At 37.6% G+C, this 10,693-nt stretch overlaps 1 protein-coding gene across 1 annotated transcript; it reads left to right on the top strand.

Annotated features, from left to right (window-relative positions):
- Positions 1-2,861: 2,861 nt before the first annotated feature.
- On the top strand, positions 2,862-10,449 carry LOC109928617 (toll-like receptor 2). The gene is made up of 3 exons (XM_048602405.1): positions 2,862-2,910; positions 3,077-3,517; positions 5,363-10,449. The coding sequence occupies exon 3, from the start codon at positions 5,443-5,445 to the stop codon at positions 7,870-7,872; it is 2,430 nt and encodes an 809-aa protein (XP_048458362.1). The 5' UTR covers positions 2,862-2,910; positions 3,077-3,517; positions 5,363-5,442; the 3' UTR covers positions 7,873-10,449.
- Positions 10,450-10,693: the final 244 nt, after the last annotated feature.

Raw genomic sequence — 10,693 nt, forward strand, 5'->3', positions numbered from 1 at the left:
CTTATCTTACTTAGATATAAAATTAAATTTTCATAAGGACAAACATCAAAGGGAAAGGGAAGGGAGCAAATAATAGCAAAAAACGTATGCACATTTTAAGAAGCAGGTATGTTTTCAACGGTCAGTTTTCATTCTTTCCCAGTTGTCTATATATAATTGTAGAGAACATTACTTCTTGAGACAGTAGGAAATTAATTGTATTCACAGAGTGCCGAAATAGAGAAGTACCACTGGCAGAACCATACTACATTGTGAGCAGCCAAAACAACAAAGAAAATCCTGACAAAGAGAAGCTTGTCATTGAATATGTTGATTAGCCTGACAGCAATCAAACACATATTTTATAGCTTTACAAACTTAATATTGTCATAAAACAAAGGAGCATCACATATTTTGTCCAGAGAACAACACTAGCTGAAATCACTTCTGCACTTAGACTTATCTTTCTTAAAGATCTTTTTGTTACATTCCTAAGTTGGTGAATGACAAATTGTAGTTTGACCAGTTTGAAATTTGATAATTGGGTAACAATGTTTCAATGGTGTGCTTGGAGAAAAAGTCATGATATTCCCTGAAAGGCATTCCTCATAAGAAGGAGGATCAGGAGCAGGCAATTCAGCCCCTCGGGTTTGCTCTGCTCTTTAATACATTCATGGTTGATCAAATTTCAGCCTCAACTCTACTTTCCTGTCTGCTCTCCAAAACATTTTAACCCATCACTAATTAAAAATCTATGTCCTCCTTAGATTTATTCACTGTCTCGGCATCCACCGCATTCTGGGCAGTGAATTCCTTAGGTTCATGAACTTCTGAGAGAAGTAATTCTTCCTCATCTCTGATTTACACCCGCCACCTCTTTGCCTAAAACTATGACCTCTCATTCTAGATTGTCAATCCCGTTTAGCATCTTACATTCCTTAGATCTCCTCTCATCTTTCTAAACTCCAGCAACTATAGCCTAATCTGTTCCGTCTCTCCTCATAAGACATGGCTTTCATCTCTGGAAAAAATCTAATGAACCTTTTCTGAACCTTTGCCTCCAATGCAATTACATGATGACTCCTGCCTAATAGTAAACTGGTAACTGATAATTTGACTATCAATCGAATTCTTACCAATTTACACATGAATGAGCAGGTCATTTTTACAGTTGAACAGATTCCAAAAATGACAGTAAAATTCTCCAGATACTGGAAATTTGAAATAAGCCTGAAAATGCTGTAAACACTCAGCAGATTTGGCAGCATCTGTAGAGAGAGAAATAGGGTAATGGGCCGAATCTTCTGGAAGCAGCAATCACCATCAGATTACCACTCTTGATCCTAATTTATTCCATCAGGAACTATTGATGTAGTTCCTCATTTTTGTGTGACATGAAATTCTCAGTCTTTTCAGAAATGCGGAGCATACCTGAGATTGGCATCCTTCTACATTGCACTAGATTATCAGGGGAGGCCAAGAATATCCCTCTTAACAGCATTTACTGCCAGATTCTGGCAACATTCACCCAATAAAATGCTGAAACATTTTGAGACATACAAACAGCTTTTCACAGTGTTAGTTGTAAGAGGGCTTACAACAGCAAGTAGCAAGAGTGAGAGAGAGCATCAAACAGAGAAGCTTAGGCAAACCCTCTCTAGAGGAAAGTGTTTTTGTCAAAAGTGACCTCACAGAGGGAAAGGCAAAGGATTTTCTCAATTATATGTGAAATACAGGCTCAATTCCGTGTAAACACCCTTTTCTTAATTTAACTTTAATTCTCCATCATAAGATGAAAAGATGTAGAAATAGAAGTAGGCCATTCTGCCCATCCATACCACTTCACCATTCAATCAGGTCATGGCTGACCTGATGACACTCAACTCCACTCCTCTGCCTTTTCCTCACAACTCTTGATTCCCTTAATGAATAAAAATCTGTCTCGGCCAACTTTGAATATACTTAACAACTCAGCCTTGATGGCTGTCTTCAAAAAAAAAATTCCATAAATTTAACACTCTCAGAGAAGAAATTCATCCTCACCTGTCTTAAACGCTTGTAACCTGATGCCAGTGGAATAAAGAATCCCTGATTCAAGATTTACACTCCATCTGCTGAAGTCATGCATTACAAAGTGAATTATTATGAATGAGGTAAGGGGGTAAGGTACAGTTAGGTCAGTTTTATGATAGGTAGGTAGGGAGACAAGGTGGTAGAGTGATGATGGAAGGTGGGTAAGGTGTGTATCTGGGTCACGAGGGCTGTTAGCAAGATGGGCTTGTCAGGTCAGGGGGCAATAGGGTCAGGTTGGGATGCTGGGAGGCGCTGAGTGGTTGGGTTAAGTCAAGGAGGAATCCAAGTCAGGGGTTGGTTGGGGAAGGGTCTACATAGGCTTGGTTAAGGGGAATTGCATTTTTAGGAGGGGAGTTGTGGGTTTCAGGCAATTGGTGAGAGAAGTCAGAGTTCAGTTGTATAATCCCCAGGAGTTAAACACAGTTTTAATCTCTGTCTAATATTTACTAGGTAACTATCCAGGTAAATAAATTGGAAATGTCCATACATTCTCATTCTCAATCTGAGTGGGAGTTATTTACGTACAGCAGGAGAATTATCTGGCTGAAGTTTAAACTTGTTATGCAATTCACACAGATTCACAAAGTCAGTCTTTTCGTGTCTCTCCGCTTTAATTACGGATATTGCTATGACCGGTGATGTTCTACCTTGGTCTCTCGTTTCACAACCCTCCAGGCATCCTGATGCAATACCGTAGTTTCAGTAAAAAGATATGTTACAGTTGAAATACAGCACCACTGAAGTTTGTAAATCAACTATCAATCTGCAATTAAATATTTAACATATTTGAAGTAATTAGCGAAAAACAATCAAAAGGGTTTTTTTTAGAAAACGGAGTTATGAACTGGAATGCGATAGGTGAGTAGTAGATTCGATGTTGACTTTCAAAAGTGAATTGGATAAGTACTTAGTGTGGGTGGGGGAACGTGATAGGAATACAGAAACTAGTTGAAATGAAAATTAACAACATTCCGGGAAGTGTGGTCAAATATTCATGCATGACGTATTATGCTTCAATCCACAGCTACTTGCACAAGTAAAACTGAACTACGGGATGAAATCCAAAACCAGCTGACAAGCTTCAAGCCATCCGATTGTTTTTCCGAGCTCTGAATATTGCTTGTAAATCAGATGCAAGTTTTTTTTTCTCTGGTTGTAAACGGCAGTTCCTTTGGGCATCTTACAAGTGATTAGAAACTCGATTTCCAAAAATTGCTGAGGAAGCAAAGAAACAACATACATAGGAGGATCGTCGGTCTGTGTGCTGTATGATCCCATGTCCAGGTCAACTACAAATTAATTATAAAGCAAACGACGAACTGAACTAAGATTTTAACGACTCGAAATAGATCACAATCGGGCTACTTTGATATCTGAGAATTTGCCAATAAGATTGTGCACTGTGTCCTGTGCTGAAAGAATGGGTGCAGAAACTGAAAAGGTGCAGCCTTGAGTCGACTCGCAGGTAATATTCACACAAGTAGTTTTTAGAGTTTAGAGTCTTTATTCAATAGGATAACTAGTTCTCAGCAGCAGTGAATTTCTCGCATGAACAATAGGTTTCGTAATTCTGCCTCTAAATATAATCTGCCACGTGAAGTATTTCACATGCGGCGAAGAGTAAAGGAGGGCGAGTTCAGGTTTCAGGGAGATGCACATTTGAAGGAAGGAAGTGGAAGAAATCACATTTGAAAAGGGACTGAAAGAAGCCGACAGAGAACTACGGGTGAAGAAAGAAAGACGCTACCTGAAAATATAACAGATTACTTTCAATAACGAATATCAAAAACGGGAAATGAATAGAACTGAAGAGGAGAAACTTGCAGGTCTAAGGGAAAAGAGGAAGGGAATGGGACGAATTAGCATTTTCACTAAGCTCGCACCAATATGATGGGCCAGTGACCTCCTTCTGTGCTTTTGGGATTTCATGGGCCTAAAATGGAAAACCGGAAGCAAATAAATGAAATAATACCTTGACTTGAGGCAACGGGAGGCATTATGACAGAAACTGTGAAAATATTTGTGAAGTGCACAGAATGGTTGAAAAGTAGAAATATGGCAGAAACACAAATTGTTAATGTAGATAAATTTGACTTAAGCACTTTTTTTTATTCATTCACAGGATGAGGGTGTCGCTGGCTAAGCAGCATTTATTGTCCATCCCTAGTTGCCCAGAGGGCAGTTCAGAGTCAACCACATTGCTGTGGGTCTGGAGTCACATGTAGGCCAGTTGGCAGTTTCCTTTCCTAAAGGACATTAGTGAGCCAGGTGGGATTTCCCCTCAACAATCAACAATGGATTCATGGTCATCATTAGATTCTTAATTCCAGATATTTTTATTGAGTTCAAATTCCACCATCCACCATGGCAGGATTTGAACCCAGGCCCCAGAATGTTATCTGGGTCCCTGGATTAACAGTCCAGTGATAATACCACTAGGCCATTGCCTCCCCTAATAATATTTGATAACATTTGATTTCTTTCCAGTGCAAAGGGGACAAATTTATGAAATATTATAAGTAAATTAGAGCATCAGCCTGTCTACACTCTTCACTAATTATAACCCCAGGAAAAGAATCTATTAGAGGTCAAAAATGTATCATGAATGTGCGTGCGCAGACAGAAGACATGGCATGGTTCTTAACCTGGGAGGAGTGGGAAGCCCATGAGAAAACCAACAACAGTGTGCCCTATGATAGAACTAGGCAGGAGCTGAAATTTTGATTCTTAGGTGATGGGCTGGGATCCAGTGATTAAGTCAGTAGTGTGTTTGTGACATGTTGGGTGTCTTTTCATCAGAAATTGCTGGAGAAACTCTGAACAAAGCAAAATTAATGTTTTTGCTCCAGTGACCCTTCTTCAGAATTGCATTTGCCATTAGAATGTTCTGTCTGAAACTTAATTGAACTCTTTTTTTCAAAAGGATGTAACAAGGATGGCTGATGTAGCTAATGTATTTGATAGAGTATACTTGGATATTATCAAGGTTAACAAGGTCTATCTTTTGACGATATCTTCCATAGTAAACCAGGCAAAAGACTAAAGTTCTGGGAATCCAAAAGCAAGTGTTGAATCTAAAATAGGCATGTTTTTTGCAGCCTCTCATCTTCTTGCTATTATTATGGTACCTGATGCATTGCCACCTAGCATCTTAGATTTTGAAATCAAAAATATATAATTTGTGGTGAAAGTAATTTGTAGTGCATTTGGTGATTTTAACAGAAACAAGATTGTATTGAATCTTGTGCCACTAATATCTTCTTTGTGACCAAGGTTGTATTTTCATCATTCATATTTGTTCTTTTAACAGGGTGTGTTTGAAGATGGTCAGTGTGTGAATAGAAGAGTTTTTATTTGCAAGTTGAATTTTCTTCAATCATCAAGTCTAGGATGACACCCCTACGAGCAATTGCTATATTGACATGTGCTCTATTTATGCCTATTTACACAATGCCAAAGATGATAGATACTGTTTTAGTGAATTGTTCAGGAATTGGTTATCCACATTCTCCTTGTTTCCTGACACCAGATGTAGAGGTATTGGATCTGTCTTATAACAACATCACAATGATTCAACAGCAAAATTTCCAAAATCTTAACAAGCTGAGGAAACTTTTTCTTCAGTTCAATCACATCACTGCGATAGAACCTGGATCATTTGCAAAAAATTCAGAACTAAGGTATCTTGATCTTTCAAATAATCTTTTGCAGGATATTTCAGTCTTGCCATTTAACCATCTCCAGTCACTGACACACCTTGATATCACTAACAATATGTTTGATACAGCTGACTTTGGAGCAGAGATCAACAAACTACAGAAACTGCATTCTTTACGTTTTGGAAACACTCGTCTTTCTTCTTTAAACTCTGGTTCCTTATCTGTACTTCAAGGAATCCCACTTAAGGATGTTTATTTAATTACTGGAGACCTACAGGCATTTGAACCTGGAACATTTAATGCCTTGCAGAATGTAGAAAAACTCTCTCTTGATTTGCAGTTTGGCCAGGACGGAAAATTACTCATCAATATTTTTCAGGATATTCCAATGAGTACCACTACATTGGAAATTCTAAATTCTGACTTTGTTAAAAAAGCAAGTAATGTAGATTTCTTCTTCCCTCTGAAAAAGTTGAATATCTCGACACTAGTTGCACATAATATTACCATCGACGATTCTTTGACCACTTATTTACTCAACAGTGTTCTTGGTTCAAATATAAAAGAATTAGTTTTAGACACAATTATAATGGATGGCATTGGCAATTGGGACGTAATACCCATACCATCTGACCAGATTAATTTGCGCAAGCTTCAAATACTTAATGTAGAAAATCCAAATTTCTACCATTTTTACTCACTTGAGTATCTTATTGATATATTTGCACAACTGACAGAGTTAATGATACTAAAGGGAAACTTGTTTTATGTTCCATGTCAGATATCAGAAATTATGACGTACTTAAGACACTTGGACATATCTTTTAACTTGCTTCAAGAATTCAGCTTTATTCCTGGAAAATGCTCTGCTCCTTTTCCCAATCTTAATACTCTCATAGCAAACAACAATAAGTTTTCAAATCTACCAAAATTTAGCACATTATTATCTAAAATGGAGAAGTTGTCTAGTATAAATGCTAGTCATAATGATCTTGTACTACAGAAGGGATTGACCTGCACGTGGCCTCAGACTCTAAAGTGTATAAATTTTTCACACAATAACCTGGAAGGCAATGTGTTTGGCTGCTTGCCAGCATCATTGCAATCACTAGATTTGAGTTACAATTCCATCACTGCAGTTCCAAACCTCAAAGGGCTCAGAAATCTCCGTGAGATTTTTTTGACAGAAAATTTCATAGCATCTTTTCCTGAAATTCCAGTGGGTTACTCGCTGAAAGTCTTGCACATTGACCAAAATAAAATTACAGACATAAACATACGCTTTCTACAGTCCTTAGATCTAGCTGAACTCAAATTCAGCAATAATCCTCTGGAATGCTTCTGTGCAATTCAGTCAGTCTCTAATTATGTTCAACAAAGACGTGTAGTGATTCTTGATTGGCCAGACCGGTATCGATGTGAAAGTCCAAGAAAATTTAAGGGTCAAATTATCCAAGCCCTGAAATTTTCCCCAATTGAATGCAAAATTCCTTTATTTGTTGGGGTTCTTTTAGCGTGTGTTGCACTTTTGGTAGGTGTCTGTATTGTGCTGTGTATAAAGTTTAACATCACTTGGTATTGCCGCACACTCTGGCTCTGGCTTAAAGCTAAAAAAAGTCTAGATGCCAATCTGGTTGAAAAAAATTTTGAGTACAATGCTTTTGTTTCGTATAGTGAATATGATTCGGCATGGGTGAAGAACAAATTGCTCATACAGTTAGAAAATAATGAGCCACCTTACCGCATCTGTATCCACGAAAGAGACTTCAAACCTGGAAAACCAATAATTAATAATATAATTGATTGTATATCAAAAAGTTATAAAACCATATTTATCCTATCCAAACACTTCGTGCAAAGTGAATGGTGCCATTATGAATTCTTCTTTGCACACCAACAGATATTTGATGACAAAAAGGACAGTCTTATCTTGCTCCTGTTAGAACCTATTCCAAAGAATTCCATCCCAGATCGATTTTGTAAACTTAGGAAATTGATGAACAGAAACACTTATTTGGAATGGCCTCAGAATGAGTTTCAGCAGGGCTTCTTTTGGAAAAGGTTGAAAGCTGTCCTGAATTTGGATTTCCATTCATGCAGTTCAAGAGTAACTCTGCAAGGGGTTATCCAAGAACCTGATGAGATCCCTGATCGTGTTTAGATGAACACATACAAAAGTGGGTATTGAGGCCATAAAATTTGAGTTTTAATAAAAGCAAGTTAATAACTTGCCTTTACTGCTGTAGGAATTTTGTCCTAAATTTGTTTCCATTTAGATTTTCACCCCTCAATGGTGTTACAATAAATGATATAATATATAAATATCTGAAGAGGGAAATTTTACATATTTTGCTGTGGTATCCTCATCAAAAACACAGGTGATGTACACCACCACTTTTCATCGGATTCTCCTGGGTAAACAAAATATATTTTTACAGAACATAGTGGGTTTAAACTTTGAGTTGCCAATGTAAAAATCTGTCACTTTTGAACCAAATTTCAGGCCTATGTTACACATTCTCTCAATGCAGGACTGTGCTCATACTGACCAGTAATAATTGGCAACATTCTGTCATCCAGTAACATAACTCCATTCGGCTATCTCCTCAATTAAATAAAATAATACACCAACCGTCCCTGTTCCAGTGAACAAACTAGGTTAATTATTTCTCTAAGTGGGTGTATTAACACTAGTCCTTTTTCAACATTACCACTACAGATATTACCACTTCAAATGTTATCATTTGGTGGTTGTTAAACACTGTGTTGTGTAAGCCTTGGCATGCTTGTCCCTCGCATGTTTGCGCAAAGCATTGTCTCAACCATGGGTGTGTTAGCACTCTATACCATTTAAACTGTAGGGAATTATACATGCAGTGCTACTTTTTGTTGATAATCATTCCTGCAGAACATGAATGTTCCCTGCCTGCCTTATTGTCATTTACTGAATAAAATTACACATTCTATATAAAGAAAAGATAAAAGTATTTGATACAAGATGTTTGGAACATTGGAACCAGTGTAGGCATTGTTAAGCCTGCTCTGCCTTCCAGACAATCATGGCTGATGAGACACTTCAATGCTTTTTCCCCCCACACCATCCCCAAATTGCTTTGTTTCATCAGTATTTAGAAATATGTTAATCTGTGCTTTAAACATATTAAATGATGAGTTTCCATAGCTTTCCAGAGTAGACTATTCCAGAGATTCGAAAACCCCTCTGTAAAATGATTTCTCCTCAACTTAGTCCTAAGTGGCTTCCGCCTTATGCTGAAATTATAGCTTCTTGGTTCTACATCTGCCCTATTTATCCCTTTTGTTGGTTACAGTGAAATTCTATCTCTTGAGAATACGGGCCCAGTTGCCACAAGATTAGAAAATAACTTACGGAATAGGCACCAGAGTTGGTCTTGCCATGCAGCGATGCCTAAATCTCATGAATGAATTAAGGTCACTGGACTCAACGTTAACTGTTTTCTCTTCACAGATCTTGCTAGGCCTGCTGAACTTCTCCAGAAATTTGTTTATCACACATCCCCCATATTGCAGTTCTTTGTTTTAAAAAATAAGCTGTTAGTAAATAAGATTAGTGCCATTAAATTTTCAGATTAATTTTCCAGATCAGTAGAAAACCAAATTGACCTTTATCAACTGTGTAAATGATCTATTCAGTTCTGCCCTAACCCTTTCTATATTATGTCATTAGTACATTCCTCTCTCCTCCAGCATGACTCCATAACTCAACTGCACAAGCTCACACAAATGGAAAATACAAAAAAAAATGACATCACTTCTCCTCGCAAGAAGCACTTGAACAGATATCACAAAGGCTGATATCGTGCAGATACCTGGTGGTCAGTACGGAGATAAAGAGAAAACAGTTAACGTTGAGTCCAGTGACCTTAATTCATTCATGAGATAACTATACCGTGCACTTGGCTTAGCAACAGCCCTGGAGCTCTATTCATTCTTAAAAGAATCCAAAATGTGTCTAACGTTCACATGGGGTCTAATCTAAGTTTCAGGCTCTGGATCAGTACAGGAAAGGATGGAATCAGTGACTGATAGTTTTAATAACACACAACAAATATGCATAGACTCAGATTATTCAAAACAAACCTCTTTACCACACAAATCTGTAACTGTCTCACCTTGCTACACACAAACAAAAACAGAAATTGCTGGAACAACTCAGCAGGTCTGGCAGTATCTGTGGAGAAGAAACCACAGTTAACATTTTGGTTCGAGTTAGGGCCAGATCCATCATACTGCCAAAAGAACGCAGGAGTTGGTTATGGAAAATATTTTTATGCAGACATATTAGATACAGTTACCCTAGTATACAGCGGTGGAAACTGAAAAAAAATAAAACTTTACAAAGGTGAATGGAGAAATACTTGGAAGGAATAAACTAAAAAGAGGATTGGGATGGGACTAATATTTTGCAGAAATATTGGTAAAGAACTTTCCAGGGTAGACACAACAGACCAAATGGTAATTCTGTAAAATGCAGTTCCTTTGATACATGGCTGTATAGCTGGGAGTTATCTGATTGAATACAAAGGTGTATTATGCTCACAAATGTGCAATCAACAGAGACATGAAGCTAGTTGCCAAAGTTCAAAGGAAAATGTGCAAAAATTAGACAACCACATTTCTGGAGTGTTTTATGTTGAGCTGTAATGCAGAGGACTCATTTATATCATTGTAATTACTGTAAATAAATGCCTACACAGTCTTGTTCTTTTGTTAGTAAATAATAAATTTAGTTAATGGTTGATCACATGGCTAGGGTAAATTGTTTTGCATACCAACTTCAAGATTATTATGCACCAACATAATAAACAGAAGTAGCCTGTTTGGCACCTCAAGTCATTCAATAAGATAATGGCTGATCTGCTCAAGGTCTCAACTCCTCTTTCGTGCCAGCTCCTTATAGCCCTCAGTTCCCTGAAATGTCAAAAATCTATGTACCGAGTCTT

This window comes from Rhincodon typus, chromosome 10 (assembly GCF_021869965.1).
Source record: "Rhincodon typus isolate 14 chromosome 10, sRhiTyp1.1, whole genome shotgun sequence".
NCBI classification, from domain to species: domain Eukaryota; kingdom Metazoa; phylum Chordata; class Chondrichthyes; order Orectolobiformes; family Rhincodontidae; genus Rhincodon; species Rhincodon typus.